Raw genomic sequence first — 14,423 nt, forward strand, 5'->3', positions numbered from 1 at the left:
TAGCAACCTCCAGGTACTAGCTGGAGATCTCCTGCTATTACAACTGATCTCCAGCCGATAGAGATCAGTTCGCCTGGAGAAAATGGCCAGTTTAGCAATTGGACTCTATGGCATTGAAGTCCCTCCCTTCCCCAACCCCCCCTCCTCAGGCTCCGCCCCAAAACCTCCCAACGGTGGTGAAGAGGGACCTGGTAACCCTAGGCTAGGTAACAATCCAAGAAAGGGCCTTCTTGGTCATGGAACTGAAACTTTTGAACTCCCTGCTCTGGGAGATTTGTTTGCCTCCATCTCTTGTCCTCCACCATAGTTGATCTCCCTCTACTGTTTTCCCTCTGCCAGCGAGTGAAGACTTTTTGTTTTGTTTGGCTTACTCCTAGCAACTCTTCTTGGTCCTCCTCCCTGGTTGTGTTGCTATGTGATTTTGTGTCTTTATGTATTTATTGAATTGTTTAAATATTCAACAATTTAAAATATTTTGATGTTTGCCACATTGGGGACCCTGTATGGGTCGAAAGGCAGCCTAGATAAAAGTATAGCATTGTACAGTGTTCACATCCAGTATTTTGTTTTAACACTACCACAACCCTAAGTATTATCATCCCATGTTGCAGTCTCCAGGGGTGGAGCCTGACAGAGGAGTGCTTACTTAAGGCCCCTAAGCGAGTTCATAGCAGAGGGAAGATTTGACAAAGGAACTTGATTTGTAGCACAATCCAACCCCCTAGCCATAACAAGTTCCGACACCCTGCCCAGCACTTGGAACAGACCTACAGTTCTCTCTCAGTGCTATGGCAGATTTGATATATCAATTCAATAATTTATTTGCAGTCATAGACCATCAAATAAATCGAATTTACATAGTTAAATAGTGTAGGGTAAAACAAATACAAAATGATTTATCAGAATCGTCGATGTATCAGAATTGGCAAAGATACCAGAAAGGTGCCTTCTCTGTATGGGCTTATTTGAACACTTAATGAGAACGTGGTCACCATATGCAGAATGTCTGTTCCCTTAAAATGTCATCTGGTATCCAAGGTGTATGCCGGGGTGATTAGACTGTGACTAGACTATGGAGTCCTTGGTGCTTTTTTGGTGCCAAATGTGCCTACCCGCCCCCCATGCCTGCAATATCACAAAATACTTTTGAAACTTCGAAAACTATAAGGTACGGCATTTGCTGTTTGATAGACACCAATCAAAAGTCCCTTGGTTTTAATGTACGTCTACGTGTAACGTTTTATGTTTTATTGTTATCATAAGCGACCTCGGCCGTTTCTTTTTAGAACTGGCTAACAAACACTTTAAATAAATAAAATAAGTAGGTTCTTGGCCCTGTTTCTCCATAGGGTCCTCTCCAACACTGCATTCCTGTCATACATGATCAATGGAAACTCTTCCTGAACTCTCTTCTGCTTCACTTTATACTGAGGTTTCTCACTTGTTCTTTTATAGCTTTATATGATAACATCTTCAATCACAACCATTCGTGTTCTGTACCTATTAATGACGCTCCAGCCCATTGAACCCTGGGGAAATATTTCATGGGGGCGTTAGAAGAAGGAAATGTTATCTTAATCTTTCATGCCTGGGGAACCAGAGGCTATGTGGATTCTGTCAGGGAAATCCAAACCCTTTTGTCTTTGTGTCATTAAATTTTATAGTTCGTTTATGGCATCGGGTAGCAAAAGGTTCATTAAGCAATATGATAAGGCAAGCTTGCAGCCAGATAGTTCCAGCGTGTCTGGCAATATCCTTTCTCATTCCAGCATGTTCTGCTGTCTGCCAAGTCTTTATTCGTCCAGCACTAATGGACCAGAAAGTTCATCACACCTGAAACCTCATAAGGCAATCCCCCAAACCCGTGATTCTTTGTTATACTGTAGGAAAGGTTGTCAGCGCCAGCTTGGGAAATTCCTGGAGATCTGGGGATGGAGCCTGAGGAGGGTGAGGTTTGGGGAGTGGTAGGACCTCAGCAGGTCCATGCTGGAAGCATTCTTCCTCCTCATCCCTCACAATCACGTTGGCCTCTGTCCAGGAAAAGCAAGCTATGTTTAAGTCTCATTGAAATGAGTGGGTCTTTAATTATTCATGATTAATTTATTCCATATATTTCATTAAGGCTTTCTTTAGATTAGGGCCTTTCTTGGTATTTGGCTTGTTAACTCAGTTGTGTTAAATGTTTTTATTATTATTATTATTTCCTGTGGTAATTTAGGTGCCTCTTCAAAAAATCTTTGGGATTTGGTTGAAAGGTAAGTAGTACGTGAGCTTTTGATACTTTCTTCTAGAGTGAAAAAGATACTTGGAGGGATATCAGTGTTAACCAAATCCAAGCATTTCAGAATATGAATAGCTCACAGTACTTGAATATGTTACAAAGTAATTTCTCTGCAATCGTATTCTGCTACTCAACGTGTAAAATATACAGTTTAAGTCCAGGTCATGGATGCTAATGAGAACTCAGACAGTTTATATTTTTTTGACCTTCTGAGCTCCTGGCAAGTGGGCCGAAAAACCTTTCTCCCACTGTGCTAAGTGAAAATTAATTAGTTTGCATTCAGCACAGAAGTTTGTGGGAGAAATATGTCTCCTCGCCATAAGCTACAAAGGTTGAAATAAATGAAGGCAGCCGGGATGGGGGATGGAGGGAAAATACTTGAACATCTTGAAAAGCTGTAGGTTATCTTGAGTGGAGAGCTTTCCAAACAAGCGTGGGAATGTTGTGGGTTTTCTCCCAATGTTTTAGAGCTTTTCTGATTGCTTAGTTGGGATTAACCTGGCCTTAATCTGCTCAATTTGAACAACAACAAGGACTCAAAGACAAAGCATATTCCATTCTTGCAATCAAATGTTTTACACTGCAAGTGACCTTTAAAAAAGAAACAAAAATGAATCAGTCTATATCCCCCAACTATTTTTCAATAGTGCTTGATCCTCACTAAATTCTGAAGGAGCTCAAACATGTTTGGCTCGGGTTGCCAACTTCCAGGTGGTGGCTGGAGATGTCTTGCCATTACAGCTGATCTCCAGGTGACAGAGATCAGTTCACCTGGAGAAAATGGCCACTTTGGAGGGTGGGACTTCATGGCATTATGCACCATTGAAGTCCGTCCCCTACCTAAAACCCGCCATTCTCAGGCTCCACCCCCCAAATCTCCATGTATTTCCCAACCTGGAGCTGGTAACAACCCTGTTTTAGTTCAGCCTTCAATTTTCATTCTGAGCTTCTTTGTTCTATGTGTCTACTCATTGTTTGCCCTAAAAACTGTCCACAGATGCTCAATTTTAATGCATTCATTGAAAATAATATAAGAAAAAGAGGTGGTTTTGCAGGACCGCCTCTCCCATTGCAGCCCCCAAAGAGTACTTCGCTCTGCCGGAGAAAACCTGCTGGTGATCCCAGGCCCGAAAGATGTCCGGCTGTCCTCAGCCAGGGCCAGATAGTTTTCGGCTTTGGCCTTGACCTGGTGGAACAATCTGCCAAGTGAGATCCGGGCCCTGCAGGACTTAAATCAATTCCACAGGGCCTGTAAGACTGATTTGTTCCACCAGGCATATGGTTGAGGACTAGGGTCGCTAACCTCCAGGTACTAGCTGGAGATCTCCTGCTATTAACTGATCTCCAGCCAATAGAGATCAGTTCACTTGGAGAAAATGGCCGCTTTGGCAATTGGACTCTGAGGCATCAAAGTCCCTCCCCTCCCCAAACCCCTCCCTCCTCAGGCTCCACGCCAAATATCTTCAGATATTTCCCAGCCCGGAGCTGGCAACCCTACTGAGGACAGCAACAGTTACTATCTTGCTGGCCTCCCGCTCTTCTCTCCCCATTCTTTCCCCATTATTATTGTAAACATTATAAAGAATTACCATATGTGTGGAGTAATGCTGCCGCCATGAGTCAGGCAGTTGTCGTTTTAAATGCTGTTGTTTTAGTTTAAACTGTATATTTTATGAATTTTAATTGTATAACCTTGTTGTAAGCCACTCTGAGCCCAACCTGTTGGGATAGAACGGCCTAAAAATCCAATTAATTATCATTATTGTTGCCTTTCATAACTGATCCATGGGTGTTTGTACATCAGAAATGCTTTTGAGCTGCCTTTGTGCTATTTGTACATGCATGGCCATTGCTAACATGGGCCGTGTTTATGTGTGTGTGTTTTCATGCTGCATGAACAGCCATTGCTAGACACATCTCACTCCTTCAAAAAGGTTTTTTTGCTCCCAGCTACGGCAATACTGCTGCTCTTTAGAAGGGCATTTTGGGCTCCTAGGTTAGATGCTTTTGTTCTCCTTGACTTCTTTCTAATGTTGTTCTCTACTGCAGGGGTAGGCAAACTGCGGCTCGAGAGCCGCATGCGGCTCTTTGGCCCCTTGAGTGCGGCTCTGGGCTGCAGGATCGCGGACACCCACCCGAGAGAAGCCACCTTCCCCGGGCTTCTTTCGGCGGAGGATCGGGGCTGCACGTCGTGGTGGAGGAGAGCCTGGCGTCCCTTCCCTGCCCCGGCCGGGCTCTGCGCACTCGCAGAAGTCCTGCAAAAGTTCTCCGCCTTTCCACCAGCCCAGAGCCGCCGCCACCATGCCTGGGCCAAGCACCGGGGAGAGGGAGGGAGGCCCCAATCCAGCACACACACACACCCTCCCCGCCTTCCTCACCTGCAAGCTCCAGCGCGTCGCCCTCGTGGCCTGCCCTTCCCTTCCGCCGCTGGAGAACGCCTGTGAAAGGGGAAGGGGGAGGACACCCCTCCGCCTTCCTCCTCCTCCTCCTCGGAGGCCGAGGCTCTGAGGAGGGGCGGACGGCAGGCAGGCCGGGGAGGGAAGGAAGGAAAGAGCCCAGGCGGCGGCGAGGAGGAGGAGGAGGCCGAGAGGCGAGCGTGGGAGGCCGAGGCGGCCGGGATGCGCCAGAGTGGCCGCCAAGAGGTCAGTGGGGGTTGGGGAGATGCAAGGCCATTGTTCACATTAAGTGTTTGTCAGTCATTGTCATGATTTAATTTTATAGATACCTTACTTACAATTTAATTTTTATCAATAAATAAGATCATTATTAAGTATGATATCAAGTTTTATTCAGTGTACCTATAGTTTAATTAAGACTTAAAACTTTAATTAAAGTTTATTAAGTTAATAAACAGCGTACCTACCAATATAGTTTAAGAAATTTGGCTCTCAAAAGAAATCTCAATCGTTGTACTGTTGATATTTGGCTCTGTTGACTAATGAGTTTGCTGACCACTGCTCTACTGTGATATGGAGGGTGGTCCTTCCGATCCATGTCTGTTATTCTTGATGAATGCTGGTGTTTACCCCTGTTTGTTTTTCGTTTCTAGCCTGGCTCGAAGTCAGCAGTTCGACAAGCCTGCAATAGTTACCTATGCATTGATTGGGAACGATGTCTGCAACGGGTAAGACATGATCCCCTCTTCACGGGGAACTGTGAGTTCTGTGAGGGGAGGAGGGCTACGGATCACCTGCAGAGTATTTTTAGCACTCTTTGAAGAAGAACGTGCTGTTGAGTCACAACTGACTCATGGATGGTGACCCCATCCAACGGCCATTCCAGGCAAGAGATGAGCCGAGGTGTCTTGCCATTGCCTTCTTCTGAGCAGCAACCCCAGTCTTCCTTGGTGGTCTCCCATCCAAGTACTAACCACTGCTGACCCTGCTTAGCTCCTTAGCCCTGATGAGCTTGGGCTGAACTGAGCTATTTAGGCTGCTATGCTCTTAGCACACTTGTGTGTGTGTGTAAAGTGCCGTCAAGTCGCAGCTGACTTATGGCGACCCCTTTTGGGGTTTTCATGGCAAGAGACTAACAGAGGTGGTTTGCCAGTGCCTTCCTCTGCACAGTAAACCTGGAATTCCTCGGTGGTCTCCCATCCAAATACTAACCAGGGCTGACCCTGCTTAGCTTCCGAGATCTGGCGAGATCAGGCTAGCCTGGGCCATCCAGGTCAGGGCCTTAGCGCTCTTACCAGGTTATAATTCCTACAGTTCGTTGGGGGGGGGGAGTGGAGGAATAGATGGCTGTCAAACAGGTACAAAACTATAAGTTTGTAGAAGAAGGAGTTTCTGTACCCGCTTTTCTTTACCAAAATGAGTCTCAAAGCGGCTTACAATCGCCTTCCCTTCCCCCCATGAAGGGACACCTTGTGAGGTAGATGGGGCTGAGAGAGTTCTGAGAGAACTGTGACTAGCCCAAGGTCACCCAGCAGGCTTCATGTGGAAGAGTACTGAAACAAACTCGGTTCTCCAGATTAGAGTCTGCCGCTCATGTAGAGGAGTGGGGAATCAAGCCTGGTTCTTCAGATTAGAGTCCGCCACTCTTAACCACTACACCACACTCATATAGCATACTTGGAATAAGTAGTGTTGACCTATTGCATCCTGTCACATTGTGTGTATGAGGTTGTGTGCATGTATGCAGTTTGTTTTTTAACATCTGCCTCCTTCTTTAAAAATCTGTTGCAATTTGTTAGTATTTTTGAAGTTATTCCACTAATTTTTCTCATGCTGAACCTGGACAGCTCTGCTCTAAACTTTGGTCCAATTCACACTCTACAAAGTCATCATGTCCCTCTTGTGTCCACCCTGGATCTTACCAGTCAGAGGTCATCTGGAAATTCCCCTTGTAACGTAACTCCCAGGTGCATGCAGTCCCACTTCAGAACAGAACCCAAGAGGGGGCTTTAAGCCTTCTCCCTTCTCACTGTTTTCTCAAACTGAAATGGCCTTGGGGAGCAGCTGTTTGGTTGGGGGCTACATCTGTACTTAAGGGCTACACCTCAGGGCTGTTTCAGGTCGGGAAACAGTGTTGGAGGAAGGCTTCAACCCCCTGTCCTCGCACAACATGGTCCCGATCTGGATCAAGCCCATGTTTGCCTGGCAATTAGGTTCTAAGTATGGAACTCTCAGGGTAGTTGGACAGACAAGATGTAGGGTGTACTCATAGAACAGGTGACTAGGTTTAAGTATTTAGGGGTGGTATTACAGGCCACAGGATCAAGGAAAGCCCACTGTCAGCATGCAACAGATACTGGACAAAAAATCCGCCCATACTATAGTTAAATTTTTACGAACAAAGGGTGGACACTATGTCCCAGCTGCTCTTAAATTATTCCAGGCTAAAACAATGGCCCAACTTCTATACGGGACCTTGATAGGTCCTCCTTCCTTCTTTGCTCCATTGGGACAGGTGCAAACAAAGTTTTTGAGAGCAGCTCTCCTACTTCCTTGCTGTGTGTCAAATGCTATTCTGCACCTGGAGACTGGGAAGATCAAAGTAGAGGCTAGGGCATGTCTTGCTTCCATCTGTCTCTGGCTCAAATTAAACCTAAAACCTCAAGGCCTAACCCCCTTGATTCTCTTAGACGATTACCAGTTTACGTGGCTGAAGGCAGTCAGAGGCAAGTTGGTTGAAATGGGCTTTCCCCCTCAATCCACCCTGGAAATGGGATATGATCAGACGAGGCAAGCTATAAAACAAAGGATACTGGATATGGAGTGCCAAAAAGATCTAGAGAAGGCACCGACTTTTCCATCAGCAGAACAGTCCAGATATGTCCTGCCACCTACCTCTCCCAATTAAAGATCTTCAGATATAGGAGAGCATTCATCCTTGCCAAATGACAAGCTGTTCCCTTGGGGGTTGTGGATGGGAGATACAGAAAGGTTCCCCTGGAGAATAGGGTATGTCCCTGTGCTCTAAAGGAAATGGCGCACGTTCTAAAGGAAATGGCGCACGTTCTACTACGCTGTCCACTATATCAAGAGGTTCGTTCTAAGTTTATCTCCCCCTGGCTTAGTTGACATCCCAGCCATACAGGTCAGGAGTACACTAAAATGTTGGTTATAGACGAAAATTCACAGGTTACAGTAGGAACGGCTAAATTTTGTACAGCGGCCTGTAGAATCTGTCAGACGCTGCTGAGAACATCGGTAGGCCAATAATTTTAAAGGGTAGTATATATAGTTTGCAAAGAGTGCAAACAACTTTTTTTTACTATTTGTATAAACTTTTGGGTAGAGCTTAATATCAAGGGTTTTAGTGGTAAATTAAAGTGCTGGTCTATGACTGTTTTTAATAAAGATTGAGATTGAAGATTATACACACACACAAAGGCACCGGATCAGCTCTAGTACTTTTAAAGGATGTTTATGTAGGATCCTAATAGCAAAATTGGGGATGGGGATGAAAGCAATGCAGTGTGAACAGATAGCAACCACAGTTGGATAGATATTCTGCCCTGCATTTGTATGTGCATTTGCTCCATGTTCACAGGCACTAATTAAGCATCTTATAAATGGGTGGACCTCCTTATACATGTGGATCTCTCTAGCTGGATTGGGCATCCACTTTTTTTTATTTTGGTTGGATCACTCCCTAAGCCAGTGATCCCCAACATGGTGCCCATGTCTGCCATAAGGCCCACCAGTGTGTTTCTTTGTGTCCACTTGCCTCTTTCTGAAAAACACAGCCTTCGCAAAGCAAAGAACCTATTCTGGTTTTCTTCCACCTCATTGGAGCAGAAGGTAATTCAGGAAAACCAATGAGACATGACCTTTGGGTATGTAGAGAATGATCATCTGGAAATAGGGAGCCCTGTCATTAGAGGGCATTTTGTTAGAATTGCCCCCCCCCCCATGGCAGCCATTCTCAGACTTCCCAAAGTGCCAATGGACTAAGCAAGGTTGAGGACCTCTGACAGAAGCTCATGTGCCGCTGCAAACAAGACACTGGAAAATTCAAATAAGCGGTTCAAATAGCTGCTGTGGCTGACACTATCACAATAATATTGAAATGTTAAGCATTTTTCTACATTTTCCAACATCTTGTTAATAAAATCACTGAGATGCTTCATGAATTTTTGTGTGGAGATTCCTGCCCTTGCCTCTTTTTATGTAGGCTGCAGCTTCCTAATGACAAAGGGTAATACAACTCCCCCAGTCCCAAATGTTACTGCAAAGCAAGTCTTCTGTCACTCACGCTTCACGAACACCCACTGGGGCCGTGAAGGAAACGAATTACTGATGCCCACTATATGGATGGGCTTCTGTCATAAGACAGAAGGCAAATTGCCAGCAATTACTGCAACTAGAGGTGCTTGGCTCACTCTAGGATGCCAACTTAAATTTGATTCCTCTTCTTACTCCAAGTTGACGTGAAAGAAAAATTCCAGGCTCAAAATAGCAGCATATCCTTTGGGTGGGAAGTTTCTATATGAATACGAAGTTTCAGGATTTCCCCTGCATTGCAGGAGAAATTTCATCATCCCAATAAGCCACGTTGCAGAAACTCCAGTTCTAACATCTACTCACCTTTCCATTTATCCCCATGGTCTTTCTTTTCCTTTCCTTTCAAGCTCCCATGACCCACAGGTCTTGAGCAGTTAACGGGGAGGGTTTTTTTTCCTGTTTCTTTAAGGAAAATATGGTGGAGAGATACTTGGCCACTTCCACCAAAAAGGGGACTATTTTATCACCTGTTATGGTGGCAGGTAGTTTTGTTAAAATAGGAGTGAGCCATTGGTCTGCAGGGTTTCTAACATGTTCCTGTTTTGAGGAAACAGGTAAGACTGCCACAAAGCTTGGATACCACCCAAACCACCCCTACTTTCAATATTCGGGCCCCTTTGGTGCATTTTCAGCTTTCATCATACTGTTTTTTTTAGGGTCCCCCCCCCACTTTAGAGAGTGCCAGCATAGTGTAGTGGTTAAGAGCGGCAGACTCTAATCTGGTGAACCGGGTTTGATTCCCCACTCCTCCACATGAGCGGCAGACTCTAATCTGGTGAACTAAGTTGGTTTCCCCACTCCTACGCATGAAGCCAGCGAGGTGACAAAACAGATAAAAGAAGTATTTCTTCACACAACGCATAGTTAAATTGTGGAACTCCCTGCCCCAGGATGTGGTGATGGCTACCAACTTGGAAGGCTTTAAGAGGGGAGTGGACATGTTCATGAAAGAGAGGAGTATTCATGGCTACTAGTCAAAATGGATACTAGTCATGATGCATACCTATTCTCTCCAGGATCAGATGAGCATGCCTATTATATTAGGTGCCGTGGAACACAGGCAGGATGGTGCTGCTGCAGTCATCTTGTTTGTGGGCTTCCTAGAAGCACCTGGTTGTCCACTGCGTGAACAGACTGCTGGACTTGATGGGCCTTGGTCTGATCCAGCATGGCTTTTCTTATGTTCTTATGTGACCTTGGGGTACATACTTCTCTCCAAACTCTCTCAGCCCCACCTACCTCATAAGGTGTCGGGAAGAGGAAGGGAAGGAGATTGTAAGCCGGTTTGATTCTCCTTAAAAAGTAGAGAAAATTGGCATATAAAAACCAGCTCTTCTTCTTCTTCTTTATGGTTAATTTACAAAGTCATATTTTTCTACGTATTGGGAAACCCCTATGTGAATAAAAAACTCTTCTCCACACCAGGGCCAGGCAGCTTACCTCTGGATGTAGTGATCACGTGGAATTTTGAGGCCGTTTAAATTGGATCTTCTATCTGCATTTCTTATAGTCAAGAACTGCAGAATTGGCAGGCTGAAGCTCAAATTAGATGAGACGGAGGTCCCAGATCTATGAAAACTTCGGTGCAGGGCCCCAAGAGAGACAGGGCTAATAGTCCTATGCGTTGTTTTTGCCAGCAAAACTGCCCTTCCTCATGCTTCCATCAGCCCCAGAAGGAAGGTTCCCTGGCAGAGGCATGGTTTGCAGACAAATGAAGGTGGTGTTTCTGCTTCTGCTTTCTTGCTGCAGCTGTGCACATTTGAAAAACCTTCCTGGAGATCAGGGAATCCCTTTGGGAATGGTGTGGAAAGAGGCAGAGAGGCAGAAGTTCTAAGGGGGCATTGGCAGAAACTACCTTCCCTTGCGTGGGTGGGAGGGCCATTCCACTCATTTAAGAACAGGTTTGGATATAAGCTGGGTTTTTTTTCTCTACACATGCTAAATGGATTTGGTTTTGCATTTTTGCAAAATGGGGGAAATTACAGTTAAGGTCCAATTAAAGCATCTATTTAACCTATTCATTTTACAAATTTGCAAATGTGTGTGTTTTTTTTTAATTGCTTACATTGGTATTTATGAAAACGGCTTTGCTACCTGATTAGGAATTATTAGCATTATTATCATCTAATATGTGTACTGGACTATTAGTTACTGTGATTTTATAAAAAGAGAAGAATCACAGTGAGCAGTGTTTTGCTGTTGTGTTCAAAGTGTACTAATATGCCTAAGGAATTGCTTTACATTTGACAGCATGGCATGGGCTGAAAACCATTGAATTTCCATGGTATTATGTAAATATATATATTTTTACAAGAAAGAAGAAAATTCACGCAATATGAAAGCATGTGGTTCTTTATGCAAGATCTTAGACATTAGGAGGGGGTTCTAATGCTATGATTTTCTTCCACTCTTATTTGAACCCCTTCCCGTTGAAATAAATGGCCAACGTGAAGCTATTTTTCACATTCACACCATGTAGCTCTTAATGTGCCATTCATGGAGCAAAGGGGGCTGTTATTTCCCTTAATACGCTAATGCCCACCTTACCTTCTCCCTCAAATAGTTGCTAATGTTGCTCCAGCAGGTTGTGCTTCTGAATCCCTTCTTGCCAGTCTTATTTCTAATAGACTTTCCCCTTTATGAATTGTTTTCTACACGGTTGAGGCTGAAGTTTGAAGTGGCACAAACTAGACAACAAACTGGTCCAGCTCTGGTTCAGCAAGGGAGCACATGAATTCGGCAAAAGAAAGATTCAGGTTGACCCATGTTCCAATCCCACTGTATTCCCAATTGTTGCTCATTCATCTCACTTTCAATGATGATAACTTCCTACACAAAAGGCACTGGGGTTAATCTACCGGGAAATTGTATGGGATTAAAAACCTGATCTTTAAAACACCACTGCTTATAATCTGTAGACTTAAATCCACCTGTCATTTGGGTTTAGCTCTATCAGAATCTTTGCGGTATAACAAAAGCTCTTTTCAGTCATTGCTATTTAGTGCTCCTGTGTTACGTACTGGGAGAGCACGCTATCTACAATCCTCTCATTACCTCTGTTTGCCATTTTGTGTGTGAATAGGACAACATATGTAATTTCAGCTTCGGTATACGCAATTGGAAACCAGATTTTCTTGAGAGTTTCTAATCATATGTGCCCAGGCTGGAGAGTATGTCCATTGTCCCATTTGCACAAAATGGTCACAACATGTGTTTAAAGGATTGTTCATAGAAGGCTTCCCTGGTATATGAGGTATAATAACTGAAAGCGTAATAGCTGAAAACAGCTAAAGGGTTAAAAGAATCTAACATTTTGAACATTCCATCTAGCCCACAGAGATGTAACTTTGTAGGTCTCAAACCATACCATTGTGCGTTCGCTGTTTGATTACTAGGAATAATTACTATGGGTGGCCTAAAATGTTATACCTCATAAGAACCAGGGTATATTACAAAACAATGGTCATGTTCCTCAATAGACGCTAACTGTTAGGAGATAGTCCTCTAATAGCTCTCAGTTATCCATCTGATCTTGAAGGAGATCAAGTTCAGATGGATAATTGTCTGTGAAGAACTCACAGGTTTGAGGTAGGAGAGAGCAGGGTTGTCATCCTCCAGGTGCGTACCTTCTGATGACAGAGATCAGTTCCCCTGGAGAAACCCCTCAACACTAGACTCTGGTATTATATCCTGCTGAGGACCTTCCTCAAACCCTGCCCTACCTTCAAAATCTCCAGGAATTTCCCAAGCCACAGTTGGCAACCCTATGGGAGAGGAATCCTAAAGACATTTTCCTGGGAGTAAGCCCCAGTAAGTAGACTTCAGAAGGATTCTGTTTAAATCTGCTTCGGACTGCACTGAGAAAAGCAGACAGAGAATATGATGAGTTGGCTGAAGCATGTGGAAGGCAGGATACCATCTTTCTCTCTTTCTTTCTCTGGCCTTTTATGCAGGGACATTTCCCCGTGGTCACCCCCATCAGAGGTCACCTTGCTCTTCCCATGTGTTTTGCCCATGTTTTCCAACTGCAGTTTTAGACAGAATCTGGAAAATGCAGGTAAAACATGTGGGGAGGGCGAGACGACCTCTGACGGGCGGAAAAGGCATGCATAATGAAAAAGAAGCATAAAAGGCCTCTCTCTCTCTCTCTCTCTCTCTCTCTCTCTCTCTCTCTCTCTCTCTCTCTCTCTCTCTCTCTCTCTCTCTCTCTCTCTCTCTCACACACACACACACACACACACACACACACACACACACACACACACACTGGAAATATGAAGAGGGGTAGCAGATCTACCCAGTAGTAGAGCCTCTCTGCCTCCATTGTTATTCTGCTTGTATATTTGTAAGTAAAGCAAAGATGACAAAAACACCAGTGGTCTCTCATCCGAAGCAAATCAAACCCATGTATGTTGCTGGAACTGCTCACCAGCTGGGGAAGTGGGGAATGGATAACCATACACTGGATGATATCGGATATAGTGTATCATTTTCACATTCTGTTTCTTTAATGGGGGTCGTTTTATAAAATGAGTAATGAAATCTAGGATTTCTCTATACTATTGAAGTCTAATAATCTGGTTTTTTAAAAGCAATTTTTGATCAGAGTCATAAAAACCACCTGATGTAATTCAGGTTTCCATTTCCAACTGGGATAAGCGCTTTGACTCTACGCACTGCAGAACCGTGCCTCGGCCAAAGCGCCACTAAAATGCCAATATTTCATGCCAGCATGGCAAGCGAGACATTGAGAAATACAGGCTTTTGCAAATGACAAAGATAATGAAACTGGCAGCTCGTGTGCTTTCCCAGTAGAACCCAAATTGCAGTGTCTAAATGAGGATGTGTAAAAATGTAGACAGATGGTACAGCTCTTGCCGCTTACCAAAGCATAAATGTAGGACAGAGCAATGAAAAAGAGAGAAACATGAAAAAATTAATGAATGCTCAGAGAATGTTTGTTTAAAGGCAAATGGCAAAAATGTTAGATTCACTGGTTATTGCTTCCATTGCATTTTTCTCCCAAAACTGTGTTTTATCCATGGGATAAAGGTAGCATAGCAGGGAGGTAACAAGAACCGACTTATTGGAGCCAGAGGCAATCTGTGGTTTTAAATGAGAGATGAGTGAGAGAGATACAATGGAAAGAGATTAAATGTCCTTATTGGTAAATTGGCCATTGTAGGGACTTTATTGCCAGTTCCTAAAATGCTTCTGTCTGGAAGTATTTCTGTTAGCTGCAGTGAGGCTGCTTCCACGTGCAAACGGATTTGATTGTTAGCACTGCCCAAGTATATTCTTCTGCCCTTTAACTGTTCGGGTTGGTTGGTTCTTAACAAGGAAGCTTCCCAATCCCATAGGACCAGCATTAAGTACAGAAAGCCCAGAGTTCTGTCGAAATCCTACATAGA

At 44.2% G+C, this 14,423-nt stretch overlaps 1 protein-coding gene across 1 annotated transcript in view; it reads left to right on the forward strand.

The window, feature by feature from the left end:
* Window positions 1–14,423, forward strand: part of AOAH (acyloxyacyl hydrolase) — an 89,340-nt gene that overhangs the window by 49,095 nt on the left and 25,822 nt on the right. Inside the window, exons 15-16 of the mRNA XM_056857043.1 lie at window positions 2,219–2,255; window positions 5,331–5,405. Of these exons, the coding sequence (XP_056713021.1) occupies window positions 2,219–2,255; window positions 5,331–5,405 (112 nt within the window). The remainder of the gene's footprint in view (window positions 1–2,218; window positions 2,256–5,330; window positions 5,406–14,423) is intronic.

Source organism: Euleptes europaea, chromosome 11 (genome assembly GCF_029931775.1).
Source record: "Euleptes europaea isolate rEulEur1 chromosome 11, rEulEur1.hap1, whole genome shotgun sequence".
NCBI classification, from domain to species: Eukaryota; Metazoa; Chordata; class Lepidosauria; order Squamata; family Sphaerodactylidae; genus Euleptes; species Euleptes europaea.